This window comes from Bos grunniens, chromosome 3, assembly GCF_055505025.1.
Source record: "Bos grunniens cultivar Pamir isolate PY7600 chromosome 3, Bosgru_T2T1.0, whole genome shotgun sequence".
Taxonomy (NCBI): Eukaryota; Metazoa; Chordata; class Mammalia; order Artiodactyla; family Bovidae; genus Bos; species Bos grunniens.
The window spans coordinates 12,982,617-13,010,231 of record NC_141167.1 but is presented as its reverse complement, the minus strand read 5'-3'; the positions used below and the strand labels follow the sequence as shown (position 1 = coordinate 13,010,231).

The following is a 27,615-nucleotide window of genomic DNA, read 5'->3' as shown; positions in this document are numbered from 1 at the left end:
GAGCAGAAGCCGTGAATGACCAGAGTTCAGCTCTGTGCCAAGCACCCAGTGTGCGCCTTCAAGTCTATGGATGCAGGCTGGTGGGATTGGCAGAGGGGTGAAGGCAACCTACTTCTCCTTCCAGACCTCCCTTGGGGCCTCAGGGCCTCACACCCCCCACCCCACCCCACCCTGTGGTATGCAGCGGGGTTGGGGGTGCTGCCTGGGTGGAGCTGCTGGGCAGGGAGGGTGCAGGTCAGCTCTTGCGTTAGAAGTTGCCATGTAGATGTAAGGGCTTCCCTCATAGCTCAGCTGGTAAAGAATCTGCAATACAGGAGACCCTGGGTTGGTTCTCAGGTTGGGAAGATCCCCTGGAGAAAGGATAGGCTATCCACTACAGTATTCTTGAGCTTCCCTGGTGGCTCAGACAGTCAAGAATCCACCTGCAATACGGGAGACCTGGGTTTGATCCCTGAGTTGGGAAGATCCCCTGGAGGAGGGCATGGCAACCCACTCTAGCATTCTTTGCTCGGAGAATCTCCGTGGACAGAGGAGCTTGGGGGGCTACATACAGTCCATGGGGTCGCAAAGAGGTGGACACGACTGAGCGACTGAGCCCAGCACACGCAGGTGTAAACCTGCGTGACTGTGAGGCACAGGGCTGAGGGCACCCCCGCCACCTCCGTCTCTCTCGGGGCCTGAGAGTCACTGCGAACTAGCGTCTGGAGCACCCTCCCTTCCTCAGGTTTGTGGGGCCAGGGGAGCCCAAGCTGAGGCCCTGCCCCGGTTTGTCTTCCTCCATGGGACCTTGGGCAAGTCACAGCTTTGTCAGTGGCTGATAATGAACTGGACAGTCCGGTATTTTAGCTTCCCATCTATAAACACAAAGGCCCATAAAGGGCCTTTAATCTGGAATACAGTTCTTGACTGGGAAAGCTATTTTATAAATAGGGCAACGACCTTTCTTGGTTGCAGATACAGCCTCCCGAGGTGGCTGGACGTCGCAGGCACAAGGCACCTACCTGGACGAGCACTCTGTGGGGGCTTGGAAGTCATGTTTGCTGAAGTCACTCCCATGTCATGCCTGGATTCTCGCCTCAAGTGCAGGCTTCTACAGGGTGTTCAGGGCCAAGAACAACAGGGTGGGGTGGGAGGGCTAACAAGCAGAGAGATGGCCAGCATCGCCTTTCCTACAACAGGCTGCATGGTTGTTGTGTGGGAAAGCTATTTCTAGGGAAGAAAAAAAAAAGTAGTATAAAAGCTTCACAGGGCTTCTCTGGTGGTCGTGATTAAGCCTGCCAAAGCAAGGGGACACGGGTTTGATCCCTGGTCCAGGAAGATCCCGCACACCAAGGAGCGACTACACCTGTGAGCCACAACTCCTGAGTCCACAACGCTGCAGCTACTGGGGCCTGTGCACCCAGAGCTCTTCCCCACAACAAGCAAGCCACTGCAACCAGAAGCTCGTGCCCAGCAACAAAGAGCAGCCCCCGCTGGCTGCAACTGGACAAAGCCTGCACACAGCATGAAGACCCAGCACAGCCAAAATAAATAAACAAATCTTCTCTGAAAAAAAAGAAAGTTTCACAAATTCTAAGTACAAATTTGTGAGACGTTCAAAGATATAATTACCAATTGCTGATCGTGTTTAGGGCTCATCTGACAAGTCTAGCTTTTCACTTAAAATATTTAACATTTATACCTCCTTTTTGAAACACGTTTTGTGTATTTGGCCGTGCTGGGTCTTAATTGTGGCATGCTTGATCTTTGATCTTCATTTCAGCATGCGGGATCTTTAGCTGTGGCGTGTGAGCTCTTAGATGTGGCATGTGGGATCTAGTTCCCTGCCCAGGGATAGAACCTGGGCCGCCTGCACTTGGGAGCGTGGCGTCTTAGCCACGGGACCACCAGCGAAGTCCCTATACCTCATTTATCTGGAAAAACAAACTAACAAACAAAACCCCCAAAACCAAAAAGAAGAACAAACTCCTGCCGGGCCTCCTCCCTCGCAGGGGCAGAAGGGAAGGTTGAGATGATAGCAGGAGGTGAGCACCACGTGAAGCCTGTTAGTGAGCACCAACATGAATGTAAGGCACAACACTGGAAGGCAGGCATCATCGTCCCCGCTTCACAGATGTGGAAACTGAGACCCAGGGGACAGACGTGGTGGCAGAGCCTATTCTTGGGTTTGGGGCCAGAACCCCTAACCTCCTGCTTGGGGGTTACCCTGGCAGGGCCTCTTCAGGGCAGTTCCGCCCCAGGGCCTCCTACTCAGCTCCTCGCCTGGAGCAGGGCAACATCTGGGAGGACGGGGCAGAGCTGAGCCCCACAGCCACTCCCCAGGCTCTCCTGAACGCTCAGCCTGGTTGCAGGGCAGAGGAAAGGGGACAGCCTGGCCCACCTCCCAGTCCTCTCAATAGCACCTCTTCCTCACGCTGTAGGCTCAGGACTCCAAGCTCTACACCGCTGCTTCCTGACTCCCTGCCCATGTGTCCACAGCTACCTCCTCCCAGGGCCTGACCCAAGCCTCGGGAAGGATGCTTCTGCCCCAAGGGACAGAGCGCTTTCCGTGGAACTCAGCAACCTTCCTTCAGAGAAGGGTCAGAGAGCGAGTGTGGAGGCAGACCTGGGGTGCCCACCTGCTGACCTTCCGTCACCCAGAAGCCAGCTCCACCCCCAAGCAACAAAGACCATCACCTTTTAGAGCACTCACATTGTACTTTATTGAAGTGTGAAGAGAGGCAAGGGCTTTCCGTGTAAAATATTTAATGTTTACACCTGTACACAGACATATATGTATCCCCGCCTTGGGGAAGGGCTAGACGGCTCTGAATACAGAGGAGGGCGGGGCGGAAAGGGTAAGACAGACTGCCCTGGACCCCCGCAGGCATGGGGGACAGGCGCACAGAGTGGGACGGAGGTGGGTTATTAAGAAGCATCTTGCTTACTAACATGAAGCCACGTACCGCATGGAGAGCGCGGATGAGGCCTCATTGGCTTAAGAGGAGAGCCCACAGAGGGCGGGCACACGGTGCCCAACGAGCCAGCCAGGGCCGGCGTCCCAGCGGCGGGGCGGAGGTGGGGGGGCTGTGCACAGGGCCCCCAGCCCAGGCCTCTGCACCCCCCTGCCTCCCTCCCCGCCCTCTGAGAGAAAGGAGGGTTTGGGCCTTAGCCACGGACTGACAGCCGTTACTGGCAGCGTCTCCTGAAACTACAGATACAATGTGCATCAACAGGCTGATCACTCCTGAGACCTCGGGCCGGGGGCGGCTGGAGGGGCCAGAAGCAATCCTACAGGATCTTTGGTTTGGGGTTCCCTTCCCTACTTGAGTCCTCCCTCTGTCCAGCCTCTTGTGGTGGGCCTCGGGGCCGGGCTGCTCAAGGGCCCACGGCCCAGCATGGCAGCTCTCGGAGGTGCTGCCCCCGGGGCGGCTGGGCCGGCTTTATTCACTGAGGTGCTGGGACTTGTAGGAGAGGATCTCGGCGGCCAGCTGCTGGGGGTCCAGGAGCTGCGGGAAGCGCGACATCACGGCCTCCACCAGGTGTGGGGGGAAGACTCCACACAGCTTAGTGTACACGCTGGCTCGCTCCTTCGCCAGCCTGCCTGCCCCGCCCCAGGGGCCCCTGTCAGCTCCTGGGCCGGGTGCCTGGGGCTCCTGCAGGCGTGGGGTGGGCGGGGGCAGCTGGTATGGCTCAGACCAGTATTCCCGAGGTGGAAAGGCGGCCGGCGGGGGTGCGTAGTCAGCGGGGACGCTGAAGTGGCCGGCACCCAGGGCCCGGCTGAAGGCCGAGAAGGCCGGGGTGGCGGGGAGCTCTGCCCCGTAGGTGCAGTAGCCGGCATAAGGGCCCCGAGGTGGGCCCGGCTCGCCAGGGCCCCCTCCTCGAACCCCCCAGAGTTCTGACATCTGGCTCTCCAGGGAGCCGATGCCCGAGTCCAGGCAGTCCTGGGAGGCGTAGGGGAGAGAGTCCAGGGTCTGCGGGAACCACTCTGAGGGCCCGAAGCTGCCGCCACTGCTCCCACTAGGAGGGAGGCTCCTGCCTGTCGGGGCAAAGGTCTGCATCAGGCCCTCCCGGGGGGTTCCTGGAGACGCCTGGGCCCCCAGCTTCTTCCTGTCCGGGCTGCACTGCTCGTGCTCTGTTGGCAGAGAGCCGGGCTGAGAGGAGGGTGAAGGCCGCCGGCTGTTTTTGTCTTTGCTCGCGGCCCTGGAGGGTGGCAGCAGGGCGTTGGCGCGGAGCTCGTCGGCCACGGAGCGCTGGGGCCGGCTCGGCCGCTCGGGGTGCAAGAATCGGCACTTGATCCCATAGGTGCATTTCCTCCCTGGGAGAGAATTCAGAGGGGTGGATATAGAACCAGGGCTTCCCTGGTGGCTCAGACGGTAAAGCGTCTGCCTGCAATGCAGGAGACCCGGGTTCAGTCCCTGGGTCAGGAAGATCCCCCGGAGAAGGAAATGGCCCCACTCTAGTACTCTTGCCTGAAAAATCCCATGGACTGAGGAGCCTAGTAGGCTACAGTCCATGGGGTAGCAAAGAGGCGGACACGACTGAGCGACTTCAGCTTCACCTTTACCTAGAACCAGGGAGTGGGAGACAGAAGGGCCAGTCCAAGAAACATGGGGTGGGTGCAGGCTGATTTGGGCGAGCGATCAGGGGATGCTGTGAGGATGGCCCAGGAGGCTGGGGCCCAGGCTCTTACCATAGGGACACGGCTGCTTCTTGTGCTCTGATGTGAGCGGCTTCTTACGCAGGAAGTTGTCCAGGCTTGGCCCATGACGGCCCAAAGGGTCATCGGGGGGCATGAACCTGCAGAGGACAGGGAAGAGGTGATGGACTTCCCAGTGCTGGGGAGGGGCTGGATAGGGAACCTCACTAGGACGAAGAGGGGGCAGCTCCTAAAACTAATGTCCACCCAGTAGGATACCCCCAGGTGCTGGGGGGATTGTCCTGAGGCAGGGAGGAGGTCCCAGTCCAGAGGGCTACAGTCAGGGGTGACTCTCCTGCTGGGAGCTCGCTGAGGCCTGAAGTCTGGATCTAAGGCTGCATCTGCTGGCCTCTGGTCAGAGCCTTGGGGCTGGGAACTGGAGAGACTATCCTGAAGCACTGACCACATCCTGTCCCAAAAGCTCCTGACCCAGCCCCTAAACCAGAGAGCCCAGCCCTCTCCCAGCCTGGCCGCTCCCCTGTGGGGTCCTGTCCGTCTTGAGCTCAGAGCTGCCCAGGCCCAAGACCACACGGCTCAGCCACAGAGCCACCCCAGCCCAGTCCCTCCCGAGCCGCTCCGGCAGTGGTGGGGACATACTTGTCATTGACGAAGGAGTACATGAGCAGCCGCTCCTCGATGAAACGCTTCCACTCCTGCCGCTCGCCCTGCAGGTCCCGGTACGTGTCATTGGAGACCACGATGCCGTCCGACTCAAAGGCCAGCTTCACGATGAAGCGGTCGTCATAGCAGACCACCCGCTTGCCACCTACCCGCCGCGACGGTGTGAACACCAAGATCTTCTTCTTCTCCAGGTCCCGCAGGATGTGCTGATCTGGGAGGCAGCAAGGGCGCATGCAGGTCAGGGCCCAGCCTGGACTCGCAGCCAGCCCGCATGGCTCCCTGACCCCTGGTAGCCAGGCTCTCAACTCCAGGGTCATGGGAACAGGAAGGGGCTCTGTGGAGGCCAAGGACCCCTGCGCCTTGCTGGACCTGGCACCTCGTTTCCTGCCCAGATACCAAGAACCCCCGAGAACAGGCTGGCCAGAGAAGGCTGGGCTGCCTCCATCTCCCCCATGGACGCCAGGCCTGGTCGCACCCAGCCTGTCCTGGGGGGATCTGGCAATGAGTTCCGGCTTGAGCTGAGGCCAGATGAGTGTCTCAGCCAGGACAGACGGACCCACCCAGAAGGGGCCTCTTTTCCTGGAACGGGCGATGCTAGCCAGCCTGCCCCCACATCAAGACGTCCAGAGAAACAAACTTGGGCTCTCCCTACAAAGGTCAGGAGCTCATGTAAGAGCAATGGTAGCGGCCGGAACCCGTTACGTGCCAGCAGCTGGCATCCGCTATGTGCCAGGCGTTCTGCTGAGTACTTAGGTCGATTAACTGCTGTGATGCTGACACCCACCCCGCAAAGTTATCAAGCTCTCACCCCACCCGTGTCTCAGATGAGGGGCAAGTGGCCTAGCCAGAAGGGACTGAGCCAGGATTACAGAGCCCAGGGACTTAGCTGCTATGTCACCCTGCCCCTGTGCCGCGGGGTATATGGCAAGAGCCTGCCACCATTAGGTAAGGGAGGTGCCCACTACCCGGAGGTAGAGGCTGCCCAGGGTGACCTCCAAGGACCACTGTTCAGAGCAGGGATGCTGAAGACAGCAAAAGCCAGGGAAAGAAATGCTGGTTCCTGCTTGGGGCCTGGAAGCTGTTGCTCACACCCAAAGGGTCTCTCTGGAGGAGAACCGCAGCAGAGAGACCACGCCCCGTCCGAGGTGCCACTCACCAGTGATGGGCACATCTGGGCGAGGCTGCTCTTTCCTCCAGGACGGCACAAACACGGTGATGTCTGTGTGGCCCCGCTCCAGGAACCAATTCACTGCCAGGAGGATCCCCCGGCAGGAGAAGACGTCCTTGTTCCCATGGCTGGGGAGGAGAGGAGGGCAGGGTCAGCCTGCTGTCGCCTTGGCCTGCACAGGAGGGAGGCGGGCTGCCCTCCAGCCCCTGCCCTGGCTGGTAGAGCCACTGGGCTCGGCCCCCCGCCCTCTGGCTGGGGGTCCTGTGCCTGTATTCACTGCTGGTTCCCACACAGGCTGTGATGACCAGACCTGGGGCTTTTTTTTCCTGAGGTTCCATCTCCCAACAGACAGCAAGGAGACGCCCAGGAATCTGGCAGCACCTGCTCCCCATGTGGGGCAGGGTCAGGCCACTTACAACACACCTGGGGGTGGGGGAAAGGCGCTGGGACCACAGGGACACAGATGTCCACAGGCGAACTGAGTCACCACCCCTCCCTTGCCGGCTCGGCAGGGCTGTGGGTGGGGGCTGGGGAGGAGAAACCAGATTGCTCTGGATTAAAGTTGGATTAGAGTTCAGGCCTGTTCAAACTGCAGGGAGTGGGACTGAGGAGGGTGAGGGGGGAGCCTTGAGTCAACCCTCATTTTGGGGCAGGAGGCGGCCACAGGGCCCTTCAGTGTGAAAGTGAAAGAAGACTGCTTTTCCTCCCACTGCCCTGATTCCCTAGAGCGAACGCCTGGACCGCCTCACCCCTCCCAGGAGGGCGTGACCCGAGGTGAAAAGACGGGTCTGGAAGCCTCTGGGGACTCTGCCAGCAGCCGAGCTGGGAGAGGGGACACCCCTACTGCTGTGGGCTGTGGACCAGACCTCAGCCCATCCAAACGCGGCTGGATCCAGAAGCAAGCCCTGAGGTGGCCCTGGCTCAGTTTCTCTATCTGAAAAATGGGCCTGAGGGACCGCAGCCTCCTTCAGAAGGGCCCCCTGTCAGTGGGACAATGGTCCTGTCTGCTGGAGGCCAAAGACAGTCCAACAAAGTGGAGGTTCCATCTGGCTTCACGGGGGGGACGGGGTCTCCCAGGTAATACCGGGTGTCATGACAGGGCTCCAGGACCAGGCGAGGGCATGGGAAGGAGCCAGATGGGCCTCCCTCCCCAACAGCCCCTGCCCCTCAGTGAACAACTCAGACTCATATTTGGCAAATAAAACAGAATAAGCATTACGCAAAAGAGGCAACTCCATGGCCGACCACATCCTGTGGGTGGGTTTGGGTGGGGGGGGCGGGCGATAGCTAGAGCCCCAAGAAAGATAGAAAGGGAGGGAGGGCGGGCATGGAGGCTGTCGAGGAGTGAGGCTGGGACTCCCAGGGCTAAAGGTCTCTGTAAATTGTAGGTGAGGCAAAGTCCAACCTGAAGGCAGAGCTCATCCCTGCCAGGTGGGGCCTCCTCGCTGCCATCCGCTGGCCCGCTTATAATAAAAGTTAACATTTACTGAGAGCTGTGAGCCAGGCCCTGATCTCCGTGCTCAGTACTGAGTCATCAGTAAGCCTCTGAGGAGGGGACTGTCATGAGAGGAACTTTGCTCTTTTATTCAGGTGAGGAAACTGGTCCACAGAGGGCAACCAGTTGCCAGCATCACAAGTAGCGATGGTCAAACAGAGATGCATACCCAGAGGCTGTGCTCTTAACCCCTACAGGTGCTGATGCCCGGATGGTACAAAGGCAAGCGACAGCCCTCACAGCAGGCCTGAATGGATGGGTACCCAGCCCCTACCGGAGCCCAGGTGCACTGCATACCTCCTTGGCTTCATCCTTACAAGGCTCTGAGATCCTTCTAAAGCTCCCTGGCTACTGGTAAGAGGTTGAACTTGAACCCACGTCAGACTGCCTTCTTACCCCTAACAGGAGAGCTAAGGTTTCTTTAGGAGAGGAAAAAAAAAAAACCCAACAACTCCCAAGCTTGAGTTTGAACAAAAGGGTTCAGTGGGTGGGGCAGGCTGGGAACAGGGAAAATCATGCATCTGGCAAACTCCTGCTCCTCTGTCAGGACCCCAGGTGGGGTGTCCTGACAGCTCCTCATCTCCCTGCCTCCTCCTGTGCACATGTGTGGACCTGCACACGCCCCCTCCCAGGCCAGCACTCGCAGGCCCTGGGACTTCAGGGTCCACTGGGGCTTCCGGGACAGAGCACTGCTTCTGGGAATCAGAAACCTTAGCTGGGGACAAGTCTGCTCTCAGTCGTCCCAGCCCCCAGAATATTCCTTAAGCAGGCAGCCAGAGCCTTACTCTTGGCAGAAGTTGAGCACGTGTGGCCGTCCCTCGAGTCAAGCCCAGATCCTGCCCCCCCAAGCCAGGAGCGCCTGTCTGCAGCTAACCTCAGTCCTTCTCACTGCCCTGGAGGAAGCTCTGCTGGCAGAGGAAAACCAGACATCCTCTCACCCTCACCGCAGTCGTGCTGGCCCAGAAAGTCAGGGGCCCTCAGCCTAACGAGACATTGGAAGACGTGTGCTTCTGCTGGAGACTCCAGATGCCCGCCTTGGGTAGAGGGCAGGGCCAAGGCAGGCTACCCAGGTGAAAAGATCTGCCTGGGCTCGGCCCAGCAAGTGGAGAAAAATTCCCTTAGAAGGAAACAAGAGGTGAATTTCCCCACGATTTGCATATGGTAGGGGCTGGCCCGCCTGCCCTGGGGCGGGAGGGGGCAGGAGGGTACGAACCCAGCAGCAGCTGAGACAGGAAGCTAGAGGCTGGAATTCCCCTTTTGCTACTGCCCCAGCTCAGAAAACCCCGAGCGGCTAGGCCTCTGGCCAGGCCCTCCACCACCTGCCCCTCCTCCTGCCCGGCTCCTCCTCCTCCGGCCAGGATACAAACACACACTGCACATGGCTGCCCCCGGGGCTCAGCCCTCGGGCCCACGCCCCCCAGAGGAGGGAGTCGCTAAGGGATCCCAGCTCCTGACCCAGTCAACTGCTACTGCAGCCCGAGAGGGGTCCCCCAACTCTCAAAGCACGTAGGGTGACCAGCTGCCACGGGCTTGTGGATGCCAGCTTGCCTCAGTTTCCACCTAGGCTCAAACCATTTCAGAGACGGGATGACGGACCCAAAAGTGGCTGGAGGAGGGCCACCTGCACATCTACTGAGCTGGGCCGGGACCAGGCAGACAGCTGAGCTCGGCCAGGTATGGGAGGGGCAGACGGGGGGCGGCGGGGCGTGGGCAGAGGTATAGAGGCCTCATGAAGCCCACCTGGGAGAGCCCTCGGGGAAGCGGGGGAAGGAGTCCTTCCCACTCCACACCCATGTCTGGGGTCTCCCCATCCACACCCGCAGGAACTTTTCTTTGTGAACTAGCCACCCAGCCCTGACTCACCAGCCTGCCTTGAAAGGACAGGGAGAAAGCGAGGCCAGAGGGCAGGGCTGAATGGAAGGGAGGTCTGGGTTCTCTGGAGTCAGCAGCAGCTACCCCCCAGCCCCGCCATGGGAGCCTGCATAGGGGAGAGGTGGGGATGGTTACTGGGGCCCAGGCCTAGCTCTGGTCCCTGGGGGGCCCTGAGAGCCCAGTCTAGCCTAGGTGGCTTCAGCAGAAGCAGAGGCAACCCAAGTCATTGAGCCCCTGGAGCCAAAGCATCAAGCTACCCGCCCACACCCCTGATGTCGCCAGGTCCTCAAGGTTACTCTTGGTCACAGCTGCAAAGGCCTCAGTAGCTGAGCCGGCTTCCACGCGAGCCCAGGTCTGAGACAACAAGGCCCCAGCAGTCCCAGACTCTGAATAACAGTAATGATAACAACCACCACCAATGATGAACAAGCCCTTCTCTCCAGGTTCCAGGCATTCATTCCTCACAAGCACCACCTCAAGGGTGGTGAGCCCCATCTCAAAGAGGAGGAAGAAGGCTCCTATGTGAATAAGCTGGAGCCCACAGTCTGATCCCTCATGGAGAGCATAAGGCAGCTTTAGAGTCAGAAGGACCTGAGTTCAAATCCTTGCTCTGGCATTTACGAGAAGTGGGCCCCAGAGTACTTCTTTGAGCCCCCTCACACAGCCCTAAAACCCACTTCCAAGAAGCTGCGAGGATTAAGGGAGACTCCTGGCACACAGTAGGACCTCCATAGAGGGCTTTCCCTTCCTCTAGACCAGTCTAGAGAAGAGACCAAACTCCTTCCTGAAGTCCTCTCTACAAGAGGTGTAGAGACGTGGCCACCAATCCCAGCCAGAGGCCAGGGTCTTGAACACAAAAGTGACATGTACCTCATGGCCACGTTGCTCCCATCGATGACTATGGGTCTCAGGTCACTGCCCTCCTTGTCTTCCTCGGGTGGATAAGTCTCCACGGTGGGAGCCTTGGGGGTGCCCCCACCCCGGGGGACCAGAGGCAGCTGAGGGCAGGGGTCCGGCGATGCCTGGTGCTCCCGCTCGGCCGCTGACCCATGTTTAACCAGCTCCCCCAGCACTGTGTTGGTGTCTGCCTGGACGCCCAGCTTCTGCAGGACACTGTGGATCTCAGCAGATGAGTAGCCCAGCTTCCGGAAGAAGTCAACCTTCATCTGCAGCTCTGCAGTCGTTGCCTCCTCGGCCGTGGGCTCCTGGGCCGGCCTGGGGGTCCCCTGGCAGCTGCGGCGGTCTTCAAGTTCCCACAGGCTCATGGTGGGACTGGCTTCCTGCCTGGGCCTCTCTTCACTGGCCACTCACAGCTCAGATTGGTGGAAGGCACTTTTCATAGCTCCTGTAGGACAACCAGGAGGGTTAGGGATGGGACTGGATTTCCTGCTCACCCCATCTCCTGTCCCTCCCTCTCCATCCAACAATATGGGTGGCAGTATCCAAAGCCATCTTGGCCTGTTCCCTCTATTATCCTCCTTCCCAGCTAGAGAGCATCACTCCCATCTTATGAAGGAGGAAAGTTCAGCTACAGACATTAAGAACTTGCCCAAGGTCATCCAGCTGTTAGCTGGTGACGCAAGGATTTGAACTTGGGCAGTCTTACTCCTCCTCCCACCCCATCCCCAGCAACCCCCCCCTCACCCCCCCACCCGCCAACCAGGGGATCCAGAAATCGTGGGAGGCCTCCGAGGACCCGGCCGCGCCCCCACAGCAAACGGGGCGGGGCTCTCAGGTGGAAACCCGCTGGGTTGGAAGTGCGCTGGAAGCGGGTGGCGGGGGCTTCCCCGTTGAAGCCATCGCCTCCTCGCGTCCGTCTGCCCACTGCTCGAAGCCCAGGCCGGGAGGCGCGGGGCCCGTGGCCGGACTCCCGGACCGGGGGAGGGGAAGTTTCCAGGGAGACCCACCGGCGAGAAAAGTTGCTGGGAAACTCTGGTTGGCCTCCGGGCTCGGTGACGCGGAGGGTGTCCCGGCCCAGAACCTCGCTCTCGCCCGATTCCCACTCCGGACCTCGGTCTCCCAGGATCCTCCGACTTGGGCAAAGTTAGAGGAGGCCCCGGGGATCGGCAAGGCCGGAGTGGACTGGCCCCACGTCCCTCCCGCTCCGGTCGGTCTCAGCTCCAGCCCTTCCCACCCCCTCCTCCTCCCGCCCCGGAGGCCTGCTCCCCTTCCCAGCCGCGAGCGCCTCACCCTGCCGTACGCCAGCAGCGGCCGGCGGCGTCTCCATGGGGCCGAGTCCCGGGGGCCAGGCCGCCGGCGACTTTATACGGGGCGAGTGGGCGGGCAGGTGGCGCCCGGGACCGTGACGCGGAAGCCTGGCAGGGGAGGCGAGAGCCCAGAGCCGGCTCGGGCGGCGAGGGGCGGAGCGGCCACCGCCCCTTCCTGCTCCGCCCCCGCGCCGCTCCGCCCCGCCCCGTCCTGGCCTCCGGCCCCGCCCCCGCTGCCCCAGAGTAGCCGGCCCGGCCTGGAATGGGGGTAGGGGGCGCGGGCAGCAGCCCCTTCCTCTGAACCTCTGGGCCCTGGCGGCGGGGAGATCTGTAGGGCAGGAGTGCACGGCTCGCAAGGCGGAAGGTAAGCCCAGGCTAAAGCAGATACGCACATCGAGTCAGTCATCGGCGGACCAAGTGTACTGCTGCACAGGCACAGGTCCGCGTCCAAGTGTGCAGAAGGTACAGTCCGGGACGATCGAGTGAATTAGGTATACAGTTTGGTTCACACACGGTTGGAGGCAGAGCCATAGTTATCAAGACAGGGTACACCCAGGCAAGCAACTTTTCACATTGAGAATCAGGAACACTCAACAGCTACAGCGTGACTGGAACAGGTACACGCACAACGGGGGCCCCACCCAGGGCCAGGTACAGTTTTTTTTCTGAAATCAGGACCTTGTCAGAATAGAAAGGCAGGTACAACCTGCCTTGTCCCAGCTGGAAAGACTTGCATCCAGGGCCAGGAGCTCCTATTCCAGCCACCTTTGTCACTTTTGAAACCCCCAGTGACTCTACCTAGCCAAGTCCCTGCTTTGTTGACTGGTCATCTTTAAACCCCCCCCCAAATACCTCTTCTTCTGTGCCTCCCAGGCACAGCAACCCCAGGGGCTGGCCTCCAGGAGAGGGAGAAAATGCAGCCGCCTCCGATGTTGCTCACTACCACTCCTGCCCAGTGCTCTGTGTGCTATAGACCTGATCCTCACAACAGCCCCTTTTATAGTTGAGAAAACTTCAGGGAAAAGTGCAGTATAGTTAGACATTTATTCATTGTAGTAACTCCTTTATGGTAGTAAAAATATTAAGTAATGAGTCCAGGTTAATAACCATAATGAAGATAAGCCAACCACAGCGATAATGCTTGGCATTTATGGAGTACTCACTGGGTGGTGGGCACTGTGCCAACGCTGTGCAGACACTTCTGTGCCTTTGCATCTCCTATCTCGGCCAGCAGCGCCCTCCCCTTCTTCCCTCCCTGCTGCTGCCTGACCAATTCAATTCCTCTTTTTGATGATGTCACCTCCTCTGTGAGGCCTGCCCAGACTCCTTTGGTGCTGAGTTGCTTCCTCCTCGGTGCCCCCACAGCACCCTGCCTGTGTCCCTACGTGTTGGATTGCAATCGCTGGCCAGGGACCGCCTTCCGGGCCAGGACTGAGATGGGACTCCGCCTGTACTCCTGGGCCCCGTGCTCCTCAGCACTGTGCCAGAGGGAGCCGGCAGCACTGGGCGGCGATGAGTCACACAGCTCTGTGTCCTCCCAGAGTGAGCCGCAGTCTCGCTCTCTTCCGGCTCATGAAGGCAGCTCTTTCCCAAGAAGCTGAATCTGTTCTGCAGAACCCAGGACTGCTCCTGGGGAAACCCTGCTCCAATTGTAGCTGGAATGGCCTCAATCCCCAGGAGCCCTCTGGATCTAATGTGCCCAGCCTTTCTCCCTCCCCCAACCATTCTTTGCACACCTGTCTTGCCAACTTCCTTCCTGGAGCCTTCCTGCTCTCCTGCCACCTGGCCAGCCTGGGTGGGGTCTGCAGAGGTTCAGGACTGGTCACCCATGGGTAGGGGACGAGGAGAGGCTGGAGAGGGAAAGGTCCCAGGAATTACCTTGGCCTTTGGAAACTTTCCCCCACAATGGCTCAGCGGGTAAAGAACCTGCCTGCAATGCGGGAGACACAGGAGTCTGAGGTTTGGATCCCTGGTTTGGGAAGATCCCCTGAAGGAGGAAATGGCAACCCACTCCAATATTCTTGCCAGGGAAATCCCACGGACAGAGGAGCCTGGTGGGCTACAGTCCATGAGGTCACAAGGAGTCGGACACGACTGAGCAACTGAGCCCACCCGAGATGAAGAAGAGAGACTGGACCAAATATATATATATATTTTTTTCTTGGAAGCTCACTGGGCAGCTCAGTCTGGGAATGACACAGGAGCTAGATCACTGCTCTAGGAAGGGTGGGCAGGCTGCCCCCAAGCCTTGGCCATGGGCTGCAGAGGTTCAGTTCCACAGGGCCTCCTGGAAATGCAGAAAGGGCCAGTGTTTTGAGGCTCCTAATATACTTTAAAAAGACTTGTCACACTAGAGCTATAAAAATTGAAGTATGTTTTAACATTTAATTGAACAAATTAACTCTTTCATCACCTATTCAAATTCAGTGCAATGTATTTGAACTACTGACAAGACATTTGGAGGATTTGTTTTTAAAAATGTATTATTTCCTTGGAGAAATGGCTGATTTTGGGGCTGGGACAGGGAAAAAAGTGAGCTTGGAGCATCCTGTGGTGCCAGAGTTAGGAAGTGGTCCAAACTCAAAAGGATAGGGGTGTGTCACAGGGCCTCAGGAGCCTGAAGCTCCCAATGGCCAAAGCTGCAACAATTAGAGCAATAAAATGGGTAACTGAGTGTTTGGTTGTAACCCAGAGTATAAAAATCCATGTCCCTGAGTTGGCACTGATAGAAATAAATTATTGGATAAATAACTAGCTGGAGGAGGAGAGACAAATCTTCCAAATAACATGTGGAGGTTCTCACTCCTCCAGGTTAATTATCCCTTCCTCTTCGCTTGAATGTACACTGAGCTTGCACGCGTGTGTGCTAAGTCGATTCAGTCATGTCTGACTCTTGGTGACCCTATGGACTGTAGCCCACTGGGTTCCTCTGTCCAAGGGATTCTCCAGGCTAGAATACTGGAGTGGGTTGTCATGCCCTCCTCCAGGGAATCTTCCCAACGCAGGGATCCAACCTGCATCTCTTATGTCTCTTGCATTGACAGGAGGGTTCTTTACCACTAGCTCCACCTGGGAAGCCCCACACTGGACTTAGTGACTTCTAAATAATAGAGCAGGGAAAGGAAACAATAGTAAGTTTACAGTGGAGACACCTGGCAGATACCACCTTGACCGAGTGATCGAAGTTACCACCCTATCATGTGCCCCCATCAGTACATGATGAGGTGCGTGCGAGCTCAGTTGCTTCAGTCATGTCCCACTCTTGGCAACTCTATGGACTGTAGCCTGCCAGGCTCCTCTGTCCATGGGATTCTCCAAGCAAGAATACTGGAGTGGGTTGTCATGCCCTTCTCCAGGGAATCTTCCCAATCCAGGGATTGAACCTGTGTCTCTTACGTCTCCTGCACTGGCAGGCAGATTCTTAACCAGTGTACCACCAAGGAAGTCCTCAAACGCTGATTGAAGGACATTATGCAAAATACTTGACCAGGACTCCTCAAAACTGAAAAAGATCTCGAAAAGCACGGAGAGACAGAAACAGGCACAGACCAGAGAACACAAGGAGACACACCAGATGGATGCAGTATGGCTCCTGGTCAGATCCCGGAACAAGGAGTGCAGTAGTGGAAAAGCTGGTAGAATCCAAATAAGGCCTGGACATTTTTGTTTTGTCTGTGCCACATGGCATGCAGCATCTCATTTTCCTGACTAGGGATTGAACTCATAGCCCTTGCACTGGGAGTGCGGAGTGTCAACCACTGGACTACAAGGGAAGTCCCAGGGTCTGGATTTTAGAGATGTACTGATGTTGGGTTTTTTTTCTGGCTTTGACAAATGTACCACAGTGGTGTGCGATGAGGGAACTCTGTGTACTATCTTTGCAGTTCTTCTGTAAATTGAAAATTAAATCTCAAATTAAAAATTTATTTAAAAAAAAACCGAATTTCATGGACACTGTAGGTGGTCTGTTTTGGTAAGAAGTTCAGAAGGCTTTGTTCACTTCCGTTGGTGTCTGTCTGTCTGTCTGTCTCTCCTGTGGTTGAATATTATTATTTGGAGATAGCCTCCAAAGTCTATGAGGCCCTGGCCAGACCGTTCCCCTGCCACCCCTCTTCCCCCACTTCAGCCACCCCTGCTCCCTCTTTTCTGAACCTTGAATGCTCACATTCTGGACTGTTAGAGCTGGAAAGCCCCAAAGAGACTGGTTAGCCCAGAATCTTGGTTTTATAGATGGAAAGACAAAGCAGGAAAGAGATTTGCATCTGGCCACATGGCGGGTTAATTTCGGCAAAGCTGAGAAAGGCACTAGCCAGGCTTTCTCCATTCCAGGCATCCCTGGGCCCCTTTGCCAGACACAGTGGAGGTCAGACCTATACACGTGCTCAGAAGTCCTGGTGACTTAAGGACCCGATAAGGGCAATGTCTTGTTCAAAGGAGTGGTCTTGTTCAGGTGTCTGTTGGAGAGAGCTGTTGCAGGGGACCCCTTTGGCCTCAACATGTGCTCCCTTAGCCAGTGAATCCCCCCTGGTTTTGAAGTTCCAGAAAGAGACCGAGCTGAAGGTGGGCAAAAATCGTGATCTGGCTTGTCACCCCTCCCCACTGCCCACTCCTCCCTGACACCAGAGCCACTGCAGGGAAGGGGCCAGAGAGAATCCTGTAAGGCCCTGACGGTGTGCAGAGGCTTGGGTCTCCAGTCCTGTGGTTGAACCCTCCCGAGTCTTTCCTGGGGGGCACAACCTTGGTGGTATCCTTGAAGCTACCAGAGCAGAGTCCTGGCTAGGCTGAGGGGTCCTGGTGCTTACCCTGCTGGGTGGACATTAATGCCCTGAGGCCCGGGCTGGGGAGGGCCTGTTCCTGTCCTTTGCTGTCCACCTCACTGGGTTTGTACACCGAACTGTAATACTCTGGGGCGCCACTGCCTCCCACTCCGCTGACAGGTCCCTGGGACAGGTCCTGGCACAGATGTTGGTAAACCTGGAGTGAGTCAGTGAGCCAGGCAACCGGGGTACTTCCGGGCATGATGCTGTGGGCATCACTGTTTCATCCTCTTTGTCAAGTCCAGGTCACGGATGTCCCCTTGTGTCTGAAAAGAGCAGGCATAGGCTGGGAACTGGGGAGTCCGGGGTTCGCCTGGGCCTCCAGCTGAGCCATCTCTGAAGGTCTGGGTGGGAGTAGAGAACTAGAAGTTTCAGAGATGAATTTGCATTTGGGCCAGGTCTAACCACAGTTAGGTTGACGTCTGTTCACGTGGCCAGTGTGGGCACCCACTTATGGGGTTGTCATTGAGACCAGTTCATAAGGCCCTGGAGGTCACTAATGTGCAGGTCACATGCTGGTCAGAGGTTCTGATGGGCGGTTTGAGATATCGCTGGTTTATAAACATGCCACAGGAAACTGGCTGCTGTCTCTCCAGCACACTTTGCCCAATTCCCCCTTCCTAATAGTGCTGGGAATTTCCCAGCCATGTGATCTGGTTAGAAATGACCCCATTCCAGATAACTAACAAAGACCTACTATATAACACAGCAAACTCTGATCAATGTTATGTGGCAGTCTAGATGGGAGGAGAGTTTGGGAGAGAATGGAGACATGTACATGTGTGGCTGAATCCTTTTGCTGTCCACCTAAAACCATCACAACATTGTTAATTGACCATACTCCAAAACAAAATAAAAAGCTTAATAAAAAATGATTAAAAACAAACAAAAGGCCCCATTCCAGCAGCAGGTCCTAACTGGCTTAAGCAAATCAATGTATCTTATCCTCCAGACTATGGTAATTGGTCAGGAAAGGTTACGTGACCCAAATCAGGCCAATTTGACAGGATAATGAGTCTCAATCCTGTGTCTTTTCTTCGTGTTAACTGGGCAGCAAGCTCTGTTTCTTACCAGTCACACATGATAAAAGCAAGTAGTCCCAAGAGTTTCTGAAAGCCACCTTGTGACACTTCAGAGGAGGCAGAGACAAGAGACTGCAAGAACATTGGTCCTTAGTAATAGCTGCTGGATCAAGCCTTGCCTGAAGCTATTACAAGTTCTAGACTTTTCATCTGTGTAAGTCCATAAATTCTGTCAATCACAACCAAAAATATCCTTTATGATGGTAACAATAATTGCCTAATAGCTCTTAAGTATGTAATAATTATCTAAATACAGCTTGGGATTTCCCTGATAGCTCAGTTGGCAAAGAATCTGCCTGGAATGCAGGAGACCTTGGTTCGGTTCTTGAGTTGGGAAGATCTGCTGGAGAAGGAATAGGCTACCCACTCCAGTATTCTTGGGCTTTCCTTGTGGTTCAGCTGGTAAAGAATCCTCCTGCAATGCGGGAGACCTGGGTTCGATCCCTGGGTTGGGAAGATCCCCTGGAGAAGGGAAAGGCTATCCACTCCAGTATTCCATCCATGGACTGTATAGTCAATGGGATTGCAAAGAGTTGGACAGGACTGTGTGGCTCACTTCACTTCACTTCAAATACAGCTTAGGGGATAAAATCTTACTAAGTATGAGGTCTGTGGGGGGGGTTTGGAAATAATAAAACACTGGTGAAAAGGTCAGCAAACTGCTGATCTAATTCAAGCTCTGCCATTTGTTGTTCAGTTGCTCAGTTGTGTCTGAGTCTTTGTGACCCCATGAACTGTGGCACGTGTGCCAGGCTTCCCTGTCCTTCACCATCTCCTGGAGTTTGCTCAAACTCATGTCTATTGAATCAGTGATGCCATCCAACCATCTCATCCTTTGTTATCCCCTTCTCATCTTACCATTAATCTTTCCCACCATCAGGGTCTTTTCCAATGAGTCGGCCCTTTGAGTCAGGTGGCCAAAGTGTTGGAACTTCAGCTTCAGCATCAGTCCTTCCAATGAATATTCAGGGTTGATTTCCTTGGCACATGGTAAAACGAAGGCCCAGGGAGGTCATGAGATTTGCTTGAGGTTTTATAAGCTGCTCGGTAGAGCCTCCAGACTCATTCTTGATGTTTAATGATAATAATTGGAATGCTTGAATTTCTGTGCATTTCCTGTGAAATCATGACTTTATGTTTTTCCTTTTTTTTCTGTTTTTCCAAAAGGCAGAGAAAGAATGGCAGCAATCCTCTTCATTTTGTAAATAAGGAGGCAGAAGCCCAGAAGCTTAAAGATTTGCCAAGATCACACAGAAAGGCAGGGGTAGAACTAGTCCCAGAAGCCAAATGTCCTGAATGTCACTCAGGTTCAGCTGCTTCCACCTGTCCCCTTGTGCTAGTCACCTCTGCCTCCTTTAGGGTAGGAGTAAAATGAAGGGCATGGAGGGGCCCCTTCTTCTGGCCTTACTTCTAAGCTGCAAAGTGATTAAAGAGGACTTTGAGTTGTATATTTGAAGGAGGTGATTCTCAACCCAGGCAGATGGTCCTCCCCGCCCAACCTTAGGAAAACCAAGCCTCTGAGGCTCAGAGAAAACTTCGGTTATTTCTGTTGCCAGAGCTTCCAAAGGGGAGGCTAGTCTGGAGAGATGCAAGGTTGCATGCATGAGTTTCTGGCCTCCCAATCTATGTGACCACAGCTCTGACACCTACAATTCCTTCCTCAAAAGCCTTCCAGGGTCCCCATCATTTTCAGTAGCCACAGGATTGATATGCCCAGTTACGCAAGCAGTGCACTGCACAATTTGAATTATGATCTGAATGGCAACCCCTGGCGTTGTACAGTTCGCAGCTTACACAACCATACACAATGAGCCCAGGTTACACTTCTCAACATTTTTGAACACTCAAATTGTTTTCATATTGATCAGTGACCTCGCAAACCCTTTTTTGAATAAAGAAGATAATTTCATTTTTCTGCAATATGAAAAGATATTTTGAGAAAATTTATTTTAGATCAATCTGATTCCAAAGATTGTATTAGAAAGTTGATATTTAACAAGATTTGTTATTTTAAAGGCTACTTTGGATCCTTTCCTATTTCATAAATGATGCCAACAGTTTAATAGAATTTAAATTAATTTTATGGGGAAAAATTGAGATTTACAGACAAATGAATTGAAAATATCTTGTTAGCCTTGGTTTGGAGACTGAATGTACGCTGAAATTGTCATTATATATTGAAATTTAACTACATGCTATGAATTAAAAAATATATTTGTTTTCAATACAGAGGAATTAAAAATTTTTGCATCTTGTGCTTTATTTTTTGTGATCTATTTGGTTATTTTCAAAACACATTTTATGCCTTGTTTCCAAATGAAGAGATAAGAGAGAAAATATCATCTCCTCAAATAAACCATTTCAGGTACGAATAGCTGTTATTTTGAAAGATGAAAAGCTAAAATGGCTATATTTTCTCTTTTTCCTGTGGTTTTTGAAGTACTAGAGGCATCTTGATGTTGTACATAGATTATTTTGTTTGTTTGAACAGGTGTTACACAGTGTAAAAGATTCAAAACGTACAGGTGTGCTTTTTTTTTAATGAGACATATACTTTTTTAAAATAACATGTTTATCTATTTATTTTGGTTGTGCTGGGTCTTAGTTGAGGCATGCAGAATTTCTCGTTGCTCATGCGGGATCTTTAGTTGCGGCATGTGGGACCTAGTTCCCAGCCAGGGATCAAACCCTTCCCCGCTGCATTGAGAGCTTGGAGTCTTTGCAGCCGGAGCACCAGGGAAGTCCTGGTACAGGCGTGTTTTGAGTAGAACCCAAATCTCCTTTCCATGGTCCTTAAAGTGATTCCATTCTCTAGGAACAACTGAAGGTAGCAATTCCTTATGTATCTTTCCAGATAGAATCTGTGCAGCTACAAGCATATATTTGCTCACACACCTTCTACTTTCTCTTTATTTTTATACAGAGGAGGCCCTCTCTATAACCAACTGCACCTTGTTTTTTTGTTGTTGTTGTTTTTTTTTACTTCCTAATAGACCTTTGAGATAATTCCAATCAGTATGTGTTATGCCACCTCATTACTAAAAAATTTTCAGCTGAAGAACCTTCCATTGTAAGAATGTGCCGTCCTTTATTTGACTATATGTGACTGATAGACATTTAAGTTGTTTCCGACCTTTAGCTATACAAACAGCACTGCAGGTAGACCGTCATCTGCTCACCACTTTGCAACTGTGCAAATATAAAGCAGGATGAATTCATCTGACTGGGTCAAAGACTGTCTTAGGGACTTCCCTGGTGGCCCAGTGGCTAAGAATCTGCCTTCGAGTGCCGGGTACACGGGTTTGACCTCTGGTCTGGGAGGCTCCCAACTACCTGGTAGCTCAGACGGTAAAGCGCCCACCTGCAATGAGAGAGACCCGGGTTCGATCCCTAGGTCGGGAAGATCCCCTGGAGAAGGAAATGGCAACCCACTCCAGTCCTCTTGCCTGGAAAATTCTATGGACGGCGGAGCCTGGTAGGCTACAATCCATGGGTCACAAAGAGTCGGACATGACTGAGCAACTTCATTTTCACTTTCACTGGGAAGCTCCCAAATGCCTCAGGACAACTAAGCCCGAGAGATGCCAACTACCGAAGCCCGCCTGCCCAAGAACTGTGCTCAAGAAGAGAAGCCACCGCAATGAGAAGCTGGAGCGCTGAAACTAGAGTGCAGCCTCCACTCTCCGCAACTAGAGAAAGCCCGCATACAGCAACGAAGACCCAGGGGAGCCAAAAATAAGTAGAGAAAATAAAATAAAATAATAAAATGAGTGCTTTAGTTTGCTCGGCTCCTGTAACAAAGTACTACAAACTGAGTAGTTAAGCAGGAGAAATTTATTATTTCACAGTTCGGGAGGCAGGATGTTTGAGATCAGGTAGGGGCGGGGTGACTCCTTCTGAGAGCTGTCGGGGAACGTCTGTTCCAGGTCTCTCCTGTGGTTCCTGGTGGTTTGCTGACACTTTTTGGTGTCCCTTGGCTTGTAGCTGCATCACCTCACTTCTGCCTTGATGTTCACATGGCATTCTTCTTGTGTGCGTATGTCTGTGTCCAAATCTCTCCTTTTTACACCCCACTCCGTATTCTTGCCTAGAAAATCCCATGGACGGAGGAGCCTGGTAGGCTGCAGTGCATGGGGTCGCGAAGAGTCGGACACGACTGAGCGACTTCACTTTCACTTTTCACTTTCATGCATTGGAGAAGGAAATGGCAACCCACTCCAGTGTTCTTGCCTGGAGAATCCCAGGGACGGGGGAGCCTGGTGGGCTGCCGTCTATGGGGTCGCACAGAGTCGGACACGACTGAAGCGACTTAGCAGCAGCAGCAGCAACAGTCATATTGGATGAGAAGCCTCCTCCACCTAGTATGATCTCATCTTAATTCCATCTGTAGTGTCCCAGTTTCCAAACAGTGTCATATTCTGAGGTACTGAGGATTAGGACTTCAGCATGTAAATATGGCGGTGGGGGACACAATTCAGCCCATAACAAAGGGTGTGTGAGCACTGACCTTTAGAGAAATACTGCGAAGTTGCTCTTCATATATACTGTACCGTTACCCTCCCGCCGGCAAGGATGAAAATGGCCCGCGTCACCATATCCTTGCCCCACCGTGGTCACCAGACATTTGATCTTTGCTAGCCGAGTAGATGCCAAATAGTACCTCCTGGTGTTTCACTTATTTGTAAGTGAAGACGAAGGTTCTCTTTTCTTACATTTAAGGCGGATTTGCACTTTGAGGGGTGCCCAGTCGTTTACATCCTTTGCCCATTTTTCTCTTGAATTATTGGTCTTTTATCCTTATTGATTCGTAGGAGCGCTTTATAGATAAGGAAAATTAGCTCTTTGTAATAGATTTCAAATATTTTCCTTTCCTATTAGTCAATTATCATTTGACTTTGTATATGTGGCTCTTTTTTCCTTAACTCAGGAAAACTTTTTCAATTTTATGTAGAGAAACAGATCATTTTCTTTTATGGTTTAGGGGTTTTCTGTGATACCTAAGAAGGCGTTTTCCACTCTAGGATTATGACACAAATTTGCCCATTTTTGTAACACATTTATATATATATATACTTTTATTTAAAATTTTTATTTTTTTAAATTTATTTTAGCCAAGTGGTGCATCTTGCAGGATCTTATTTCCCTAACCAGAGATCGAACTCGGACCTCCATCAGAAGAAGTGTGTAGTTCTACCCACTAGACTGCCAGGAAATTCCCACATATATAGTTTAAAAAAATGTTTTGGAATTAGTTTTGGTGCAGGTGTAAGGTAGGGGCCCAATTTAGTTATCATGATGGATACTTAGTGGTCCCAACAGTATTTATCAAATAACAGATGAGAATTGTGATCAGATGTAAGCATTGTGTACATAGGAGGAATTTGCAGAAATATTTTCTTTTTCATTTATTTATCTTTTATGCCAGGGTCTTTAGTTGTGGCATGCGAGATCTTTAGTTGCAGGCATGTGGGATCTAGTTCCCTGACCAGGGAACCCATGCTCCCTGTTGGGAGCTTGGAATGTTAACCACTGGTCCCAGAAATATTTTCATTAATATTTTTCCCGTATTAACTTGTATTAGGATTTTTGTCTTTAAACAGTGATTTCTCTCATGGGTATAGTCTATAAATTTTTTATTGTAATAAAAACAATTTAAAATTGTTTCATAGGCAAAGCTACATGAGGAGCTGTCTGTGTTCAGCCAAGTGGTAAGAGGACTGAATAACTGCAAATCACTATTTGACAAGCCCTCTTGTCTCTCAAGCCATTCCCTTTAAACAATACAAACTGTTTCTTTCTTTCTTTTAATGTTTATTTGGCTGCACCGCGCCTTAGTTTCAGCATGCAGGATCTAGTTCCCTGACCAGAGGTTGAACCTGGACCCCTGCATTAGAAGCATGATGTCTTAGCCCCTGAGTCACCATGGAAGTCCTTAAAAACTATTCCTTAGTTGATTAAAATACAAAGATTGAAACAGAACCTAGTATTGCGTTTAAAGACATGAATCCCCTGGGAAAACTCAAGCCCTCGTTGATTCATCTGAGGGGGTTAAGAGTTTAAATCCTGACTCACTGCACTGACTTCCGGCCCTGACACCTTGGGTAACTTGCTTGACATCTCTGTGCCACATTTTTCTTCATCTACAAAATGGGGAAAACAAAAAGAGAAGGTTCGGTAGGGCCTGAAGTTCCTGCAGTTTAGGCAGGGGCGCCTCTTAAAAACTACAAATGTGAAGTGAAGCACTGTCCCTGTAGGTTCTGGGGGGAGCCTCTCACTTGCAGGTTAAAACCTTTTAGCTTCACAGCAGACCTCTGAAAATAGCATCTTTTTCAAGGGCTGTTGGGAATATGGAATGAGGCCATGTGGCTCTGGTTCTGGGGCATGGTGGGCCTGACTCCCAGACTAACTCAGGTGTGTAAGAAGCATCGCTTTATTTACTTACAAAAACCTGCCTGAAGTTCTGACACCAAGCATCCCGATTCCACCAAGCTGGCAAACACCTTCATTTCAGTCATTCTTGAAGCTTTTACTCCACCTCACTCTGAAGGCATATTGAAAGAGAGGGGGCAGGGGCCTATTTTTCTGTAACCATCATTTGTCTTTGATCATCGGTACCCACACAGATACCTCCACAGACACCCTTACAGACTCATAGACACACACACATGTCCTAACTGAAGCATCTGCTATTCCTTGCTGAATTCCCCTTCAACTTTCAACTCTATATTGCTTCTGATCCATGCACGGGATGTGGGGATCTTGGAGTGGTGCCCTAGGAGTGCTGTTTAATAACATATAAGAGGACTGCTGTTGGGGGCCGAAATGGGTCTATTCTGCACCATATCAAAGATGCAGCTTTCTGAAGAGGCAATGAACCACTGGGGCTGAAAGCACTGGACTGGGTCCCAGACAAAACCAGGTTCAAATCCGGAAAAGCCTTGTTTTTCTCATCTGCAGAATGGGGAGGATGATTATGTTTCCCTCACAGAATTGGTGAGTCATCAACATTGAGGTTAATTAAGGTGAAAGGCTTGGCATAGCGTCTCCCACACTGTACAGAGACTCTAGTGCTAGGATCGCCTCTTCACTTTTCTTTAGTAGACGAGGCAACTGAGTCCCAGAGCCACTGGCTGGCTGGGTGAGGTCACCGTGCAGCATTCTGTAAACAATGGGGGTGATGGTGCAGAAAGCATGCTTATTCGATTTGCAAATGCCTTAAAACTAGGTCCGGGAGCTGGGTTTGTTTGTTTGTTTGTTTTTTAACATTATTTATTTGACTGCACTGGATCTTAGTTGTGGCACATGGGATCCAGTTCCCCGACAGAGATAGAAAGTGGGCCCCCTGTATTGGGAGTGCAGAGTCTTAGCCACTGGATCACCAAAGAAGTTCCAGTGGCTGGTATTTTAAATGACCCATACTAGGGTTCAAATGGAGAAGGCAATGGCACCCCACTTCAGTACTCTTGTCTGGAAAATTCCATGGACGGAGGAGCCTGGTGGGCTGCAGTCCATGGGGTGGAGAAGAGTCGGACACGACTGAGCAACTTCACTTTCACTTTTCACTTTCATGCATTGGAGAAGGAAATGGCAACCCACTCCAGTGTTCTTGCCTGGAGAATCCCAGGGATGGGGGAGCCTAGTGGGCTGCCGTCTATGGGGTCGCACAGAGTCAGACATGACTGAAGCGACAGCAGCAGCAGCAGCGGGGTTCAAAAGCACCTAAAGCAGGTGAAAGGATAGACTAAACCCCCTGAAGTAAAATGGAATAGGGGCGGATGTAAAATGAAAAGATTGTGCATGAAAAGGTTTTGGCTGAAGTTTCAGCACAATCCCATGTTAAGATGGCTGCCCCCAATCTAATGTGATCTCAGGCAGCATCTCTGGTGGTATAGATTGAGGATGAGAAAGGTGACAACTGGAAGGTTGGGTTCAATTCTGGTTGCTGTACTTTTGAGGGTACAGGAGAGACCAGAGTCCAGTTTGTGGAGGGGCAAAGATAGCGAGGGGCTTGCCAGGTAGCTCAGCCTGGGATTTCTTTGGAAGGAATGATGCTAAAGCTGAAACTCCAGTACTTTGGCCACCTCATGCGAAGAGTTGACTCATTGGAAAAGACTCTGATGCTGGGAGGGATTGGGGGCAGGAGGAGAAGGGGATGACAGAGGATGAGATGGCTGGATGGCATCACCGACTCAATGGACGTGAGTCTGAGTGAACTCTGGGAGCTGGTGATGGACAGGGAGGCCTGGCGTGCTGCGATTCATGGGGTCGCAAAGAGTCGGACACGACTGAGCGACTGAACTGAACTGAACTGAACTGCCAGGTAGCTCAGTGGTAAAGAGTCTGCCTGGGAGTGCAGGAGACATGGATTCGATCCCTGTGTCGGGAAAAGCCCATGGAGAAGGAAATGGCAACCCATCCCAATATTCTTGCCTGGGAAATCCCATGGACAGAAGAGCCTGGTGGGCTACAGTCCATGGAGTCACAAAAGTGCTGGACATGACTTAGCGACTGGACAGCAAGAGCAAAGGATAGTGAGGAATGGGAGATAATGACTTTGAAGAAGAGACTCGGAGGGGCAGAGGTGGGAGCAGTAGTAACCTTGCCTGGCTCCAAGGGCAGAACGTGGAGATGACAAAGCACTGAGAACCAACTCCGACAGAACTGTCCCTCAGTGAAAATGACTGTGTTTGGAGGTAGTGAGCACCCCACCACTGGTAGTATGCAAGTGGAGTGAGGAAAGGATTCCTGCTTCAAGCTCCCAGTTTCAGCAAAAATACTAGGCTGTACTGATAAAACCACCCTTTGTTGGCTATATACACACATATTATAGTCAACAAATATGTAATCCATATTTCCCCTATTTTAAGGTGTACTTTATGAAATGAATATTTCAGAAACTGGGACTGTCTTAAATCAGTGTGTACGCTTCATGCATAATGCATCCTTCTTTCTGAAAAGTTGTTATTCAAGCTTTTTTGAATCAGCAAAATGAAGTGTACACTTTGGGAAGTTGTTCTGACAATCTGTATTTCATCTTACATTTGCCCTATTAGAATGCATGTCTTGACTTTACAGAAATCTATCTAAATAAATGATGTGTACAAAAAAAAAAATCCAGCTTTCTTAGTGAAGCCATACTCAAAAGTATTGAATCCAGCAGCAGGTGACAGTCTACCCTGTTGCTGCCATCTTGGCATCAGAAACGGAAGCGAGACAGGCTATTAAATCGGCTTTTAACATATTCAGAAACAGAAGGTTCTTGGCTAGGGGGAAAAAAATTCCACTTATCAAGAGATGTTATCCCTTCAAAGGATGAGAAACTATTTCATCATAAAGAGAGTTTGGAGGGAGCTTTTTGTTCTGCGAGGACAACATCTGGATTTGAATATGTCCATCCTCAAAAGGAGATTTTTCTCATAATGGATCGGACTCAAAACACTCAGAGCATAAGGATCGGTGCTTTTTCAAAAGGAGACACTTGCGGAGGCGCGCGGGGAGCCCTCGTGTCTCCGCAGCGCCAGCTCGGGAGGTCCAGGAGGGCCCCCGCGCCCTTGACTAACTTTCACACTGAAAACCTCTCCATCATCTTCTACCTCCCCACCCTACTCCGGGAATTTGGGACCTGAATTCATTTAAAAACATTTGTGATTTCAGGAGGCTCTCTTAAAAAAAAAA

General features: G+C 52.6%; 1 protein-coding gene across 2 annotated transcripts; it reads right to left on the bottom strand.

The window, feature by feature from the left end:
- Positions 1 to 2,677: 2,677 nt before the first annotated feature.
- Positions 2,678 to 12,072, bottom strand: ZC3H12A (zinc finger CCCH-type containing 12A). 2 transcript variants are annotated; one of them, XM_086394226.1, is made up of 6 exons: positions 12,025 to 12,072; positions 10,705 to 11,179; positions 6,456 to 6,595; positions 5,276 to 5,510; positions 4,673 to 4,779; positions 2,678 to 4,297 (listed from the first exon to the last, which is right to left on the bottom strand). In XM_086394226.1, exons 2-6 carry the CDS (start codon positions 11,097 to 11,099, stop codon positions 3,423 to 3,425), a joined length of 1,752 nt encoding a protein of 583 aa, XP_086250352.1. In that variant the 5' UTR covers positions 11,100 to 11,179; positions 12,025 to 12,072; the 3' UTR covers positions 2,678 to 3,422. The 2 variants fall into 2 exon arrangements, with proteins under 2 accessions (XP_086250352.1, XP_086250354.1); XM_086394228.1 differs by lacking the exon at positions 12,025 to 12,072 and adding an exon at positions 11,742 to 11,961.
- Between the last annotated feature and the right edge of the window lie 15,543 nt (positions 12,073 to 27,615).

Bases quoted from the DNA above. Each gene is read 5' to 3' on its own strand.
- ZC3H12A (XM_086394226.1), bottom strand. From the start codon at position 11,099: ATGAGCCTGTGGGAACTTGAAGACCGCCGCAGCTGCCAGGGGACCCCC. The intron at 6,596-10,704 runs GTACATGTCACT...TCTCCTCCCCAG, and splicing joins GGGAGCAACGTGGCCATGAG to CCATGGGAACAAGGACGTCT. The intron at 5,511-6,455 runs GTGAGTGGCACC...GCTGCCTCCCAG, and splicing joins CCCAGATGTGCCCATCACTG to ATCAGCACATCCTGCGGGAC.